This window comes from Sceloporus occidentalis, unplaced genomic scaffold (genome assembly GCF_023333645.1).
Source record: "Sceloporus occidentalis isolate IW3139 unplaced genomic scaffold, rSceOcc1.0.p SCAF_1, whole genome shotgun sequence".
NCBI lineage: Eukaryota > Metazoa > Chordata > Lepidosauria > Squamata > Phrynosomatidae > Sceloporus > Sceloporus occidentalis.
The window spans coordinates 274,319,127-274,337,032 of record NW_028316981.1 but is presented as its reverse complement, the minus strand read 5'-3'; the positions used below and the strand labels follow the sequence as shown (position 1 = coordinate 274,337,032).

General features: G+C 38.3%; 1 protein-coding gene across 3 annotated transcripts in view; it reads left to right on the top strand.

Annotated features, from left to right (window-relative positions):
- The window catches only part of RASGRF2 (Ras protein specific guanine nucleotide releasing factor 2), a 156,149-nt gene that overhangs the window by 107,181 nt on the left and 31,062 nt on the right, over positions 1-17,906 (top strand). For all 3 annotated transcript variants that reach the window (XM_089493837.1, XM_089493835.1, XM_089493827.1), the window contains exon 18: positions 2,159-2,265. In XM_089493837.1, coding sequence (XP_089349963.1) covers positions 2,159-2,265 — 107 coding nt within the window. The remainder of the gene's footprint in view (positions 1-2,158; positions 2,266-17,906) is intronic.

Here is a 17,906-nt window from a genome sequence, read left to right as displayed (position 1 = left end):
ATATGCACTGAGAATTTATATTGTTGCCTTTGTATTGAGATGTATTGCCATTGATGCTATGATGTTATGATGTTTTTGAGATATGCTGTATTACGTTATTGTTTGCGAACTGTTGTAAACCGCTTTGATTAATTCATTTTAGAAAAGCAGTATACAAATAAATCTTATTATTATTATTAAGATCATCTTAGAGAAATGTCTCTACTATACTTAAAAGATGGATCATGTTTACGGGCAAATGGTAGCAATAGTAATTTATTTTGACAAAAATAGTGAGCTTCTTGTGTGTAACCAGGACTTTTCTCATAGGCCCAAAACACATGGGCCAAATAAAGTGTCCTCTGGGTACTTTGGGGGCATGTGTTCAAATAACACACACTCCCAAATTGCTCAGAAGTCACTCTGAGGCTGTCTAAGGTGGTCTGAAGCTGGGCCAAAAAGGAGTGGCAAAAAGCTACTCTTGCCGGTTGCTGTTTGGGACCACAGAGTCCAGTTGCTATCCTCCTGAAGCGATTGGGATCAGAGCGGTCTCTGACTGCTCCTTTTGCACCATCTGCTTCACCCTATAGATTATAGAAATATGTGATTTCAGGCAAAAGGATATAAAGTCTGGAAATAAATAAATAAAATAATAAATAAATTGTAAAATAATGAAAAGTGTCTTAGCAAACCATAGTACATAATACTTTTCTTAATAGGTTGTTTCAGGCCAATGAATGCTGCATTCATTTTGAAGACTATGTAGCATTATCTTTTCTTCTAATATTCATAGTATTGTAAATCCAGAGCATGGAAAAGTTACTTTTTGGGGACTATCCCTCCCAGAATTCCTAGATAGCTGGGGATTCTGGAAGTTGGAATCCAAAAAAATATTTTTCAACTTCTGAATAAATCTTCAAGCAGTTTTATTTCTCATTTTCTTACTCTTATGTTGTTATGTTGGTTGCTTCCCTTACATTGCTCTTCACACTTCTATAATATTTATTATAAACTTCTTTCAAAGCTTACAGCAAATCAGACCTAAGGTCTCTTTTACAGCAGCATTGTGTACTGAAGAATGTTCCATCAGTTAAAAAGCAGAAAGAGATGTCTATAAATAGCTTGTGCATTTAAGAATCTTCACCAGCTGAAACTTCAAAAGACACAACCAAAGCAAAAATTAAAGCAGCCAAACATATAGGTACATACATCTAGTATTGCATTATGAACTCTGTCAGACCTTTGGTAATGTTGAAAAAGGACTGGCCTATTCTGAAGTATACCAGCTATTTCCAGTCCTGAAACTGGGCCAACAGCATACCTGTTCCCACAGATGTAGCCATAAATATGGCTCTGATTCCAAGTAAATGAACCATGTGCCATTCATATGACCAACACGTTGAAGAGACTTGAGAGAATCCTCTTTCCATACAAGTTTACATTCTATTTGGAAACCATGTGAGCAAATGGAGACTTTGGGGTAATTCCCACTGCAGTTTGCTCCAAAGCAGGATTCGGTGCAAACAACCCTCATTCCCATTTGAAACCGCTTCCGTTCTTCATTGGATCAATTCCAGGAGGAAAGAAGTGGGACAAACATAAATAGCCCGGGGTTTCCTGACACTACTATAGAAGTGGTTTTTTTTTTTTTTTTAGAAGAATCGATTCTGAAGCATGCCCAATAGTGGGAACGCCAGATCAGAATCGATTCTTTCTTCTTCTTTTTTTTGCAATAGAAATAATCTAAAAATCAATATATTGTTAAAGCTCCATCTAATGGGAATGACAAGCATTCCCAGCAAAAAAAGCAATTCCACAAAAAGTTCCTTTTCATAGTGAGAATGAAGGACCTTTTGGGAATTGCTTTCAAAGTGGAATGGAGTCTGATCGGAATGTGGATTATACCCCAAGTGGGAATGACTCCTTTGTGTGTTTGCACATGGGGGAAAGCAAAGAGGAGAAAAACAGGCAATTTAATATTTTCTCTACCCTACACGTTTAATACAAATACTATATCAAAATCTTCAAAATCTTTTTCAATGTTAAAATTCAAGGAAACATGCTTTTGTCCAGTACGTTATACAGTGAAGACTTTTCTATTGGTGATTTCCTTAGATTCCCACCCCACATTCCTCTCACTGCATTTATTTCAACATAATCTGTCTTTTAAACTTTGTAGGATTTAATAACTCCGAAAGAACATGCGATAAGGAGTTCATAATACGTCGAGCAGCCACTAATCGTGTCCTGAATGTCCTTCGTCACTGGGTCTCAAAACATTCTCAGGTACATTTTATGTCAAACTTTTCTTGTAAAATCTAAATCATGTGAAAGATTTGTATTTCCTTTGCATTGTCGGGATGTGGTACACACTTCCTCCCTTAGTGCTACAGAATTGTCAGGATTGGTGGTTAAAAGAGCTATAATAACATGAATATAATTTCCACCTCCTATCTCAGGGATAGGCAACCTTTTTGAGCCGGGGGCTGGGTTGCTGTCCCTCAGACAACTGGGGGGCCGAAGCCAAAAAATAAATAATTAAATAATTTTTTAAAAAATTAAATATATAAATAAACCAGGACAAATGTAGGACAAAATTTTCAAATGGAAGATACTTTTTTTTAAAAAATGGAGGACACGCGAAAAAATTTGCTGATTTTTAAAAAAATGTTAGTATAAATGCATGTTTCTGAGGCTTCTATAGACAATTGCCCCCCAAAGGCCCCGGCGGCAATCGGCAGCAGGACCGGGCTGGGGCCGGTCCCAAGGCCTTGCCGGGCCGCATCCGGCCCACGGGCCGCAGGTTGCCTACCCCTGTCCTATCTTATTAAAAATAGCTCTTCTATGAAATACTTCTTCTGTTCTAAGCTAGTCAGTGATTCTCAGCAAGAAAACATTGCTTTTAGTCAAAAGGAATGCCTTTGCATGTCACTGTCATGAATAAGAAAGGTTTATACCTATCAGTTAATGCGACAGACTCAGGATTTTTGAGAATCCAGCACTGGAACAGCAAAATATGTCTCCTCTGTTACTCATTAAGTGTATTTTAATAATCCCCAGTCTGTAGTGTACTCTTACAATTTGGGATTCAACCTGTAATCCTCCAAAGAACATCAGCATAACAAATGTATCCCTGTGTGATTCAGCCATTATATTTCTGCACAAGGAATCTAATGCTGTCATGTTGTAGCTCTCCACAAAACAGAGAATAAAATTTAAGTAAAATGTAGTGAATGAATCAGTCAGTCATGGAATGTCTTCACATCAGTAGTGCATTTTCTTGACAATGGTTAAAGCTGGTAATGACATGCTCCTCCTGGCTATGCTGACTGTTGCAGTTGTCCCCTTACAAACATTATTTGCCATCATGTGGAATGTTGTCATTTGGCATTGGTTTCAGGTTGCTTGTGTGTTGACATAAGAACCGCCTTCTAGATGAGACAAAATCTTGCCTAATCACAAAACTTGGAAGTAATGAGCTCCTCAGTTGTTGTTTTTGTAATGAGAATGTATTATAGTTACATTTAAAATTTGTTATAATGAACGGGTTGAAATTACATTGTTGATGCAATGAGATTTCCAGTTACATTTAACCTTTAGAATGCATTTTAAGGACCATTCTCTTATCAGTCCTAAGGTGTGTTTCTTTAAAAGTAATAAAAGAAGAGCCAGCAACACAATGGTTTGTATCCAGTCCTGTCTTCTCATGATGTGGGCAAGTATGACAATCTCAGTTTAGTTATCTTGGCTTCTAGGGAAAGCTCAGGCCTTGTTTGCTCCATTTGTCTGCCTGTTTAGTAGTCCACAGTATCAACAGAACTCTTTCCCAGCACCACATTTAAAATGAGTTGATTTTCTTCCTGTGTGCTTTCGTCATTGTCTAGTTTTTTCAGCCATAAAGAAGAAGGGAAAATACAATGGCTTGGACAATCCTGTGTTTAGTATTAAATTATACATCTTTACACTTTTCATGATCTTGCCTAATTCCTTCAAAGGTTCCCTTCCAAGTCCTAGTATTCTTCTGATTTCTTAGCTGCTGTCTCCATTCTGATAAAGGTCTTGAATCAAGATATGGAAAGTCTTGAAGTGTTTCAAAGTCTTCATCATCTAATTTAAAGTTATGCCATTCATCTATGGTCATTATTTTTGTTTTCTTGATGTTCAGCTGTAAACCATTTTTGCACTTTCTTCTTGCCTTTCTACAATAATTGTTCCAGGTCTTTGCTATTTTCCTTCCTCCAGTTCTCATGCATCTTTCCTCCTGAGTTTAATTGGTTACTGCAGTTCCTAGTGTCCTCTTTCTTGGGAAAGGGAATGTATATTGAGCATTTCTAATTTTTGGCCTGTTGTTTTGTTTACTCAATTTGTTGACATACTTTAGTTAGAACCAGAATAGATTCTGTCTCTGTAGCTTGAAGCAGCTCTATTGGTATGCCATCTGTTCATGGTAATTTATTTCTCACAAGTGCACTGAATGCAAGTCTACTCCACCTTTTAAAACTGGACTTTCATCTTCATATGTTTCTTCTTTAAATTTCTCTGTTATTCTTTTATCTCTTTTATATAGTTGTTCTGTGCATTGTTTCCATTGTCATATTATTTCAATTTGTTCATGCAATGTGTTCCCCCATCAGTTGTAAATCATCCTTACTCTTGGTGTAAATTTCCCTTTGATTTTTTGGATCTTGTGGAAGAGGTCTCTTGTTCTGACTTTTGCAGGTGCTTTTACAATATCCCAGTTTCGTTCTCTTCCTTCCACTTTCCTCCTTTATCATGAGCTTACTTCAGTTGCTGAAAACTGAGTTCAAAGTGCAAAAGTAGTTTGTATGCTGTTAACTCATCAGAAAGGAGAGGAGAAAAGAAAAGAGGAGGGGGCAAAATTGACCGAGGTGAAAGCAAACTTCTTCACTTTTTCCTAGCTTGTTTGTCCTTCCTCATTTATAACTTTGCCATCTTGACCACTCTCTGATATTGCTTGGCCACATGTGTCCTAGTTCTCATCTGAAATGCTGGGGAGTATTAATGGGAGTTAATAATATTCCTAAATGAATTTTAAAGAGTAATTTCTTAAACTCTTCCTAGTTTAGGAAACATTCTCACAGTGGCCAATTACATAAATATGGAAAGTCCAGAAGAAGGAGATGAAGGTGATAACTGCTTCCTACTGCTGTTTCCTAGAAGCTAGTATTTAGGGGCATGCTGCTCCTAATCCTAGAAGTCATATATAGTAGACACATGTACAGAGACAAAATAACAGTTTCGTTTGATGGTTCAAATAAGGGGCCACTTTGGTTTGCTTTGGACAAGGTGTGTTTCTTTCAGACTCATTGCACAATCTTATCGTGGTTGTCCAGGACTTCAGATGTTTCACCTTTGAATAACTGTGTGACAGACTGCAACCATCATTGTGAACTGCTCTGATGGCATGTGTCAAAGGGGCAACTGTCAAGGCCCTGGTGCAAGCCTTCAGGATACTCCCTTCTCATGCTGTCAAGAGCAGAAGGAACTGCTTGTAAGATGTGTATGGGGACTTTGACAGCTGTTCCCATATGTACCTTGAAATCAGTTAGCTACTCTATTAGCAAGAGGCTTGCAGGTATGCATATTAAGGCTGCTGTCATGGGATAGGGAATGGGAATAAAAGATGAATCTTCTAGAATAGCTGCTGGAGTAGAAAGTCCACCTCCTCAATAGGGACCCTGGTGCTGCAAGGGCACTCACAGTAGAGTGGAGCTGATGACTCTGAAATTAGTCAGGCACTGGATCCACTCTGTGACTTAGCCTAGATTTTAAAAGTGCTATTGAAAAGACTAAATCTATTTGGGGGAAGGGGGTATCACTTTGGATAGTTCCTTAAAAAAATCTTGTCTAAGTGTGGAGCAGATATTCCAGCTGACATTTCAGCTATCCTACTTCACTAGACCCTTGCTGGTGGGCTAGGCTTTTCGATCCAGCCATTTTTAGGGTAGTGGCTCTTATATTTTCCCCTGTCTAAGTGAACTGAGATAAAGTCAATTGAAACTCAATTGGTTTGCACAGAGGGAAAAGAGAAGCACTATATCTGAAAATAATTGGGAGGGGAGATTATTTTATTCATAGCAGATATTTATGAGGGCACTTCTGTGAAAAAATGTCATGAAGCAGTTCATAAACCACTGACCAATATAGAAACTATCCATATGCAAACCAATCCATAAATGTGTACAATAAACTCAACTTACAATAAATATGTATAATAAACTCAACTTCATCACATCACAACTGCTTTATTTTAATTAGGCTTATCTCCTGTCAGTTATGATGTCATAAAATAGGCTTATGACTTTGTAATTATTTCACATTCACATTTATGATCATCGTGCCATTTCCACAATTTTAAATGCACCTAAAACCCACCTTAGATCTCTGTCAGCCATCCTAGCAATGGTGTTCTGTGATTCTGGACAGTGGGGCACTGCAGCATGATGTGACCAGCCCCCTCCTATCAGCAAACATCAGTGCAAAGAGCAGAAGCTGGAACCTGTGTAGGGTCCATTCACAACTTTGTATAAAACCATCTGCTGGTGGGATGGGGCTGATCACATCATACCACAGCATTCTGTTTATTAATGCTGCAGAACTCCACCTCTCAGGATGGCTGACTGGCTTTTAAGGAGGGTTTCAGGGGTTGGATTAGGATATGGTAGCTATATGTCTGATGCAGGATCTTGGCTATAATATACTGATAAACAAGCAGATGCTCTGTTTTCTATTTCTTCTGTGTGCTAAATGTAGTAGAGAATCTATCAGAGAAATTGAGCTTTTACAGTTATTAAAATATATATGGATGCTATTGTGATTTGCTATGTTATTTTGTTATTGTTATTTTGCCATGTTATTGTTATTTTGCCATGTATTCTGGGGTTTAATTTTAAGTTGTATTGATTTGCTATGTGAATTGTTATGTAGTTTTTATTGCTATTGTTGTTATTTGTTTGCATTCTTCTTGCTATTTATTGTTATTGTGAATTGTTATGTTATTTTTCATTTTACTGTTATTGCTATGTGGTTTTTTTTTTACTGTTGTAACCCGCCCGGATTCTTCATGACTGGGCAGGCTATAAATAATAATAATAATAATAATAATAATAATAATAATAATAATAATATCATAAATTATAGACATGCAGTACAGTTGTATGCATATTTCCTGAGAGATAAATCCCACTTTGTCTGGTGTTATATTTCCTAATATGTATCTATAGAACTGCAACATGAAGGATCTAGCAGCATCAGTTCTGATATGAGAAAGTCCAGAATATTTTACCATAATTATTTGCTGAATTTCATATTAACTGGACAATTTATAAGTATTCTCAGAACAGTTTCTAAGGCTCTCATGAGGAGGAGACACATACACACTTCCACACTGACCCAAGAGGGCTTTTAATTCAGATCTAAGAACCACAAAAGGACATTCTGATTAATTTTTTCATCTTCTCCTGTGGGAATCTCCAGTGGATTTGTAAAACATACATGCCACATTTGGTCATATATTAACTATATAGCTATATATAAAATATTTAATATAGGTAGTTATAATATTGCTCCAGCAAACAAGTTGAAATGTAAGGTTTTGATCTTCTACATCCCTTCAGGAAATATGAATCCCCTTAGACTACTAACCAAGCATACAATCAGTCAAACTAATTAGAGGTACACTGTAGTTGCTTCAGCTCATGTTTGACAAGTTCTTCTTCATTAGCAAGTGGGCCTTTTGGTGATGACATTAGACATTCTAGATCAGAAGATCTGCACACAGAAGTGTCAGATGGTGGTTTTTTTTAAAAAATCACTACTGAAAATGGTTGTCTGACAGCTCCTGTTGTGACTGGGTTGTTCTTCCAAGGTTACTGTGGAGTGGCAAAACAGCCAAAGGCCTTTCAGAATTATGAAGTCATTTTATTAGCATAGCTTAGAAACTTAAACAAATTATATGAAATCAGATTTGACAGGCTGCTGTTATAGCCACAGAGCTGGCACTTTCCCTAAATGCTGATACCTAGTTTTCTGCTGAAATTAAAAGAGGAACATTTTATAGCAAAACCAAGGACAAATTAGAGCTATTTCCATTTGTAAATAATACTCAGGCTTCATGGAATATAATTTATTGACACAAACTTATCAAGATTCACTTAAATTTATTTCTAAACTTGGTACCACAACTAGACTTAAAATTATATAATTGCATCATAAGAAGCCTGCAGTGCCTGCAGTAAACATAGCAATAAAAGCTTTGGTTCTGAAATAATGGATTTTACTCTGGTTGTGTGTACCTGCCTGCATCAGACAAGGTAAACAGCAGCTACTTTCAGAAGCCTTTACTGACCGTGTATGAATAGCAAAACAGTGAAAAAATGGGAAAGTAGCCAAGCCTGCCTCACAGCTTCTCAAAGCATGTTAAACATAGATATATAATTTTGGTTACCCAAATGGAAAGGCTAGTGAAAGAAAGGGTCGTAGCTGGATACTTTTTTTAAAGAAGTCTTCAAGTAGTTTCTAAAAAGGCTAAAAATTACGCTATCTACTTATGCAAAGCGTACCTGGCCTAGTGATTTCATTTCAGAAGTGCATATTGTTAGTTTTGAATTAAAAATTGCTGAAACTTGTTGAACTGCTGTTCTTTTTTGTGGTGTAGAAACCAATCTCCATTCTTTCCTTGTTATATCTATCTCTGGTATTAAATGTTTCATTAAACAGCTAACACCCAGGAACATATTTACTTCACCAACTGAGGTATACCTGTATGTGTGTACAATGAAGCCATTACTTTCTTTTTCTCAGGCAAAACTAAGTATGGGCTCTCCAGTCCAGACTGGTGACATGGACATGGCAGTTCCACTCCCATATCTTGTAGATGATCAAAAGCTCTTTGTCTAATACATATTTGTATGAATCTGTTTGGATTTTTAGGAGTTGCCATGTTGTTCACCTAAGCTCCCAAGGTTACAAAACCCAGCTCTATCCAATACTCAGATCAGTAGCATTATTTCCCTTAAGTATGGTTACGCTTTGATCTATTGGGAAATTAACAGGAGAATATATTACAGCTTTTATTTTAAGATTTGTTCTTTTAGCATAAACAGCACAGATAAATACGCTGTCGTCAGCTGTACAGCTTACATAGACCTTGAATCAATCTGGACACAATCTTGCACCTCACTTAGAATTATACATCAAGGATTTACATCCCCTGTCCTAGCATATCTGTTTAACCTTATCTATACACTGGCATTTGCTAGAGTATTAAATAACAAGTGCATAAAGAAAAGAGTATCTTGCCATATGGAGGAATTCAGGTTATCAGCAATTGCTTAGCAGCAGCAGCCTAAATGTGGACCACTTTGTGGAGAGCAAAATCTGGTACTGTGCTGCTCAAAACATTTTATCTTACACCCTCAATAATGAGAAAAGCAATCTAATTGTGTGGGTATAACTTAGTTCTTTTATTCTCTTTTGATGCCCACAGTGGCCTGGAACAGACCGGCTGATAAAGCCAGCATTTGCACAGCTTGGGGGCATGGTGTTTAGATGGTGCACACCCCCAAGACATCAGGAAGCCACCTTGGCTGACCATACTTGAGTGGCTTCAAGACATACTGGGGATGCAGTGTTTACATGCCTCACGCCACTGGAGCAGCTTGAAGCCACCCTAGGGTTGTGGCTGGGCCACCATAGGCAGTTTTTACTAGCCCAAATAGGACTGGATCTTTTCTGCTCCTATTTGGGCCAGCTGCCAGGTGGAGTGGAACCACAGTGGGTGGTTGCCATGACACCGGGTTGAGTGCCCAATCCACCCTTTTGCAGCAGTCTGTTCTTCCTCTAAGTGTATTGGTTATCCAATCAGAGGTTTATATATTACAGTCCACCCTCTGTATCTGTGAACGTGCCATCTGCAGATTTGAACATCTGCGGATGGCAAGTCCGCATGAGGGGGGGGGGCAGCAGAGGAGGAGGAAGAGGCAGAGAAGATGAAGAGGAGGAAGGAGGAGCTACCACTGAGGAGAATGGGATTTAGCATCTGCAGATTTTGGTATCTGTGTGGGGATCCAGAACGGATCCCCCAGGGATACTGAGGGCCCACTGTATTTTTTTGGTTGGTACACTTGAGTCTAGTGCACAATCCACTTTAAGGATATAAATAATAAACACAACTTTCAATTAATTTTGAAGCAATTTCAAACAGTTCAACAGGCTATTAATTTGAACAGAATCTTTTTCTGATGGTGCATTCCAGGTTGGGAAGCCCAGGGTTGCAATTTGCATTACTAACAAAGGATCCCTTGAACCTTCCTACTCCTCATACCAAAGGAACTCTCTTGGCATTTTGATCCCATTTAGCACTATTGTGGAAATTGTGGGTTATGATTACATGAGTTCTTTGGTAATTCAGGTTGCCACTAGGAAGACACATCGCTACTCACATGTATGTACCAATTTGAGCTTTTTATATCTTTTGAAAGCCAGTGTGAAAATATATTCTTATTTTCCTCTTTGCTATAGGCTGTTTTATTACCTGAGTATTATGGGTAACTTCTGGACCTTGGGAAGTTGCCCAAGCCCTGCTTTAAATATTGCTATAGTCAACACTGGGGTTTATCACTAACAGGTGTATCTAACCCATTATTAATTGTTGAGGATTTGGAGGTACTTTTGACATGCATTCCTGTTAAATTTTATTTTATTTATTTATTTAGAGTATGTTTACCCTGCTCTTCAGTCAAAAAGGGTCCCAGAGTGGCTTACACATTGTAAATTGGACATTCCCCTGCCCTGAGGCTATTAAATCTTACTGAAAATATGTGTAATATAGGTGAGATTGGCTGCTAAGAGTAACATAGGATGTCACTGAAAACAACACCCTCTAATCTGCTCGTTCCTGTCTAGTGAAATCCAGTGAAGCAATTTAGAATACTGAAATGCCTTGGCAAGATTTTCCTCCATCCTGAATGTAAAGAAGGGACAAGGAAATTTAGTTCAGTGATATCAGACTACATGATGAGTTCTATTAGATATTACAGGACACAAGGAAGGAGAAATGGATATTGGGTGACATTTACAATGACAGCACCATGTGTCATTTGTAAAATCTAGTTGTGTCTTGAGTGTATAAATTCTACTGTTTTTTGCAAGATCTGTAACTTTTCTCTGGATTGTGCCCAAATGACACATTACTTACCTATATCCCATTCTTTACCAGGCTTTCAAGTGAGGATTTTTCTTCCTGTAAATTTCTGTTATTAATTACTTGTAGATTTTTCCTTTCCTTTTTCTAGAAAGGCAGGAGCATGTGTGTGTTACCATGATCTCAAAATGCAGTTAGTTTCCATGGTGATGCACTGGTTGTCCCATAATGTGCAAAGTGGCCCCTGTTGTGGGCTGAATATGAGTGTTTAGCACCCACAGTGCAATGCTCCTACAATTTTCGTAGCAGAGCATCCCAAAGGTATTTTTCATTTCTCGCCTCTTCAAAGCTCAGTATTATGTAACAAGCTCTAAGAAATGCACTTTCTTTATATGCAAGAGAAAGAGTTCTAAGAATTATGCTGACAAGCAGTACTCCTCCTCCTCTTCCTCCCCCTTTCCACATGGAAGTTGAGAGACCCTGCCCCCAGTAACACTGCAAAACTTTTCTTGGCAAAATTTCTTAAGAACAAAGATAGAAAGTTGACCCTGCTTTTAAGAGAGTCGGAGCAATGTGAGACAATAACAGGTATTAAGTCTGACATATTTATATGTATAATGTGACAAATCTGGTATGTGGGTGTTTTAAACTTTTCTATAGTCGTCATCATTGCTACTCTAGAAAACTGCATTAAGAAGTTTCAGTAGCACTCCCTGTCTTTGTGCTCTCCTGTTGTATTGGACAAGATGCCCCACTACCAGGATGGACTAGGCTATATTCAGTTATTTAGCTGAGGGCTAAACTATACTTGAAGTTCAACTATATCTACGTTGTCCCCGGTCCTGCAGCCTCAACAAATTGAAGCCGGAGACCAGCACAGGCACTATGGATGGAAGAAGAAATTCTTCTACACTTCAAGAATATCCTAATAACTAACAAGAAATATTTGGATATTTGACAAAAAAGAGCTTGCTAAGTTTTTATGGGAAGGGAAGAAGGCCAGAATTAATTGGAGCACCTTAACAGCACCAAAGGAAGAGGGGGATATGTGCTCCCTAATATTAAAATATACTATTGTGCCTGTTGTGCAACATGGGTTAAATTAACTAATGAGAAAACATTAGCCATTGAGAGGAACAACATAAGATATGGGTGGCATGGTTATAAGTGGTACAACAAAGTAAAAGAGAACAAAAATTTTGAAGACCATTATGTAAGAAAGGCATTACTGAAAGTGTGGACCAAAATAAGGAAACCTTTTTATAGAAAAATATCATTATGAGTTTCCTCATAGGAGGCTTTTTTTCACAGGTGTAGAAGCAATAGGGAACCATGGCTTAGATTTTGGAACATTAGAAAAACAGTAACTATGAAATGAAATCAAGAGAATAATTAGAGAAAGAAGGCAGAATAAATAATTGGTTTTTGTATAAACAGATAAAGGAGAGATTTAATATGGACAAAAAATTTGAAGGTTTTGAGAAGCAAAAAATGGAAATAGTATTTTTTTAAAAAAAAAAAAGAGGAGAAACACCATATAGCAATTTTTTAAATAAAATTATGAATGAACGGGAACTGAAAAAAGAAACAGTCAAACAAGTTATGATTAAATGGGTCCAGGATATAGGTAGAAATATAGGCCTGTTACAGACTGCCAAAATAAAGCTGCTTTGGGTCTCTTTGGAGGTATGCTATTTAAATGATGCATGGGTCCTAAGAGTCCGGAGGTCGCGCCAAAGCCACACTCCATTCCTAAGCACTGGAGTGCAGCTTTTGGTGCAGCTTCCGGACTCTTAGGATGCATGCATCATTTAAATAGCATACCTCCAAAGAGACCCGAAGCAGCTTTATTTTGGCAGTCTGTAACAGGCCATAGAAACAGAACAGTGGGAAAAGACATGGAAAGATACAGCAAATTTCAACTATGTCAAAACCTAAAAGAATTTTTTCTGCAAATAATGCATAGATGGTACTTGTCATCATTTATATTAAATGCCATGTACAAAATTAGCTTGATAAATAAAGAAAAACTAGATTAATAATGGTGGAAATTAAATAAGAAATATGTAGGAATCTCAAGAATATTATAAGAAAAAGAAAGTCTGGGATAATATTTAGGTAAAGGGAAAGACAACCCAGATGCAAGTTTTTTGTTGTTTGTTTGTCTATGTGTTTGTACTGTATGTTATGTACAGGAGGGTAGGGGGAGGTGGGATACATGAACGTTAAATGTATTTTAACTTTGAAATATAATATTTTTTTAAAAAAAGAAAAATTCTTTTACACTTTGTGTTGCTTTTCCCCCCAAAGATTTCCAGTTGCTCATTTTTTGCCCTATAATGGAATGTATACTGGAATCTGAGAAGGTTAACCTGTGGCTTTTGCTCTTCTTCAGTTACTGGCATGGGCCTGTGTATTCTGTACCACAACATCTGATAGGTTCAGAAATGTAACACTAAGTTTGACTTACTTTGATTCCCTCCCCCTTTTATTCTGCCATCTGCCTGGGACAACATATATGGTTCCCTCACATTCTCATTTTACAACAACTCTATGAAGTAGGTTATGCTGAGAAACACTGACAGGCTCAAAGCTCAAGTACACCTGGCAAGTTATGAAACGAGTGTAGATATTTATAGTGTTACTCTTGGTCTTTGTTCAGCAATTTAACTGCTTAACTGCTGTCTGTCTAGCATCTTGGTAGGAACACTCCATGTCATTTATCTCTCACCCCATCATCCTGGTCACAAAATATATAGACAGGCTGGTGAAGACCACAAAACATAAGGAATTATTAAGGAAGGCATAATTTGTGCTCAGAGTAAAATATTCTGTGTAAGAGAATAACGTCTCCTTCAAGGAAGGATATTTTCCAGCCAGCTTAAAACTGGCTGTGGTTAAAGCTTTAGTCAAGAACCCTTCCCTTGATCCCCTGGAGAGATCTAGCTACCAGCCAGTTTCTCTTCCGTTTTTGGGTAAGGTGATTGAGAGGGCAGTTGCAAACCAACTCCAAGCAGTTTTGGATGAAACTGATTAACTTGGTCCATTTCAAACTGGCTTGGTCGCCTTGGTCGATGATCTCCATCTGGGCATCAACAGGGGAAGTGTGACCCTGATGGTGCTTTTGGACCTCTCAGCGGCCTTCGATATCATCGGCCATGGTATCCTTCTGGAACACTTGAGAGAGTTAGGAATCGGGGGCTCTGCGTTGCAGTAGTTCTGGTCCCACCTCTCGGGCAGATTCCAGATGGTATCACTTGGGGACAGTTATTCGTCCAAGAGGGAGTTCAAGTCAGGCGTCCCTCAGGGCGCAATTCTGTCCCCAATGCTGTTTAACATTTACATAAAGCCACTGGGTGAGATCATCTGGAAACATGGGGCAGGGTGTTATCAATACGCTGATGACATCTAAATTTGTTTCTCTATGTCTCCAACTGCTTCAGTGACCAAGAAAGGCATCTAATGACTGTCTCAGGTCAGTAATGGATTGTATGAGGGAAAAAAGACTTTAAGTTGAATCCAAATAAAACGGAGGTACTCCCTATAGGAAACCCTGCACCAGGTATGGAGATTTGTTCACCAGTCCTGGACAGGGTCACACTTCCCCTAAAGGACTGTGTCTGCAGCTTGGGGGTACTTCTGGATTCATCGATTCAGCTGTCTTCCCAGGTTGATGCCACAGCTAGGAGTACCTGTTATCAGCTTCGGCTGATATGCCAGCTGCGACCCTACCTGGAGCAGAGGGACCTAGAAATGATTGTACATTCACTGGTAACCGCTTGTCCTGATTTCTGTGATGTGCCACGTTCAGAAGCAGCAACTGATTCGGAATATGGCAGCCAGGTTGGTTGTAGGTAAAGCTAAATTCGACCCTATTACACCTATATTGAAATCTCTTCGTTGGCTGCCTGTTAGCTTCTGGGCTCAGTACAAGGTGTTGGTTATTACCTATAAAGCCCTACATGGCTTGGGTCCAGCATACTTGAGGGAATGCCTCCTCCCATACAATCTTTCCCGCGCACTCAGGTCCTTTGGGAGGAACCTACTCCAGCCAAAGAAAACCAGGCTGGTGGTGACTTCCCAGAGGACCTTTTCAACTGCCGCTCCTAAAATATGGAATGACCTGCTGGAAGAGATCCGCCATATTACATCTTTAGAGGCGTTTAAAGATGGATCTCTTTATCCAGACTAACCTCCAGCTGAATTAACCAAATTGATCCATTCACTCTTTCACTGCCTCTCCTGATGATGTCTTGGAATAATTTGACCTGTGTCGATCCTTAGTTACAAAATTTGTAACTAAGTACACTGTACTGGGGATATTGTATTGTATCTTGATGTTTATGTGCAATTTTAGCAGAAGAAGGGAGGGTTAAGGGAATTAAGGAAATTTTATTATTGTCTGTATATCTGTTTTATTGGACTGTTGTTACCCGCCTAGATCCTGGAAGGGAGAGGCGGATATAAATTATTATTATTATTATAATGGGAGGCACCCAGTGTTGGTTTGTGAGTGGCTTCATCAGTGTGACAGCACAGTGTCAGTAACAATTTTTACATGCTTATTTTTGTTGTTTGTTATCAGTGGTAACTGATACTAGATTTTGTATTTACGTATGATTTTCCAGAATAATAAGAAATAGCCAGGTTCCTGCCATTATGTTGCTAATGGCTTTAGGCAAGACATGGTTACCTCCTGCACCTTATTTAATAATAGAAATAATAACATAACAACTGGATTTGGTAATCTCTGCTGTGGGCCTGATGCCCCTCCAGTCTGCAGCAAATTCCAGCACTTGAGAGATGGATGGATCAGCAGAAGAGGTAGGGCTGAAGAGGGTGTGTGTGAGAGAGAGAGATTAAGAATGTGGAAGTATTGAAGCCTTTGGGCCAACAACCGTTCCAAATCCCTGCCTTACATGTTTAGTGTAAGGACTACCATAAAATAATCCATGTGGAATGATTTGAATGTTTGAGAGTACTATATAAATACTAAATGTTGTGTATTACATGCTTTCCCCATGCTGTTTTATATTTAGCTAATTCACTTCCATGAATATGATCCAGCTCATTTTACAGTTTTATTATTGGCAAGATATAAACAAGTAGGTTTTAAATGTTAACCTTAAAGTATGGAAGAGATACCACACAAAGGCAGGTTAAAAACAGAGACACAAAAAGAGTCTTGCCAATAAAAGTAGAAGACGAGGTTCCTGTCTAGGAGTTGCACACTGATATGACTGTACTGCAGGTAAAATGGAAAGCTTTTTGGCTGCTTGACAACACTCTATTTACTTGTTATTTACTGATCAGCCCTCTTAACCTTCACTTGCTCTGCATGCCAGATAGTTCTGCAGTTCAGATACAGATCAATAACTGCTGCCTGAACATCAAGTATCTTTGTGTTCACATGAATAGAATAGAGCTTGCAAATGATTCACAGGATAAATATATATATATGTTATTACTTTTCATTTATTATTTTACCATGAGCAATGTGCCTGAAGAGACAAGTAAATGAAGGGTGAAGCTTTGTTGAATTTTGTCTCAGTGACTTCCCACTGTGAGTTGAATTATTTTGATGTGCATGCTTTGTACAGTCAAAATAAAAGATTGCAGTTTCAGTTGGTAGTCTATGGGATATAATTCTATACAGTTACACTACATTACATTGAACTGTAAGTAAACTAAAACACTACATGTGACACTATGTGTTAACTGTGGCACAATATCACACTGAGCTATGATTTAGTTCATGTTTGCGCAATTGTCAATATTATTCGCAACTAACAAGGATAGGCAGAGCTGATGTAACTTGCAGTTGGCAACATTTGTTAGGTCAGAAGTTTTCTGTCCCTGGTTTACTGCTGTGTGAGCAAACATTGGGCTTATGTACTTCCTGCTCCCTCTTTTCAGCTAATACCAAGATTGAAAGTATTTCATTCCATTTGCAACTACAGTCATCCCTTCATGTTTGCGGCTTTGATATTTGCGGATTTGATTATTCACAGATTTCATTAATATGTTCTCTAGGACTGTCTAGGTCCTCCAGTGCAACTCTGTGGTCAACTTTAACTAAAAGTTGCACTGAAAGACCATTTGTAGCTACTCCAGTGCCATTCTATGATCAGTGTATGTTGGACAATGACCACAGAGTTGCACTGGAGGACCTAGAGATTCCTAGAGAGGTGTCCTCTCAGGTAAAAACAGTGTTTTTGTTATTTGTGGTTTTTCCATAGTCACGGGGGTCTTGTTCCCCTAACCCTAGAGAATATAGAGGGACAGCTGTAACTATGGTTTATCACTATATCTAAACAAAGATGAATTATGATTTGGTTTTTTAAAACATATTTTCATTTGTATTTTTAACAGTTTTTTTTTGTATACTAAATTAAAATATTGTTAGATATGGGAAGTGGTATCAAAATAGATTATATCCTCCTCCTTCTCTTTATCACAACCATTACCACGTCTGCCCAATCAATGGTTTGTTTGAACAAACCAGCTTTAAACCATGGTTTACACTCTGGGCTTGCAGTTTAAAATAATGAAAAAAAATGCAGTTAGCTGAAAATGGAAGCAAATGTTTCTTGCCTCCTTGCAGTAATGCCAGAAAAGAAGGAGAGGAAAATGGAGTGGTTTTGTGTGTATGTTGAATAAGATGGAAGAACTATGGAAAGGCTAAGGTGCTGATCAGACAGCAGCTGGCCCTCTTGATGGCATGAACCATTACACATGTATGTCCCTTCTAACCACTGATGCC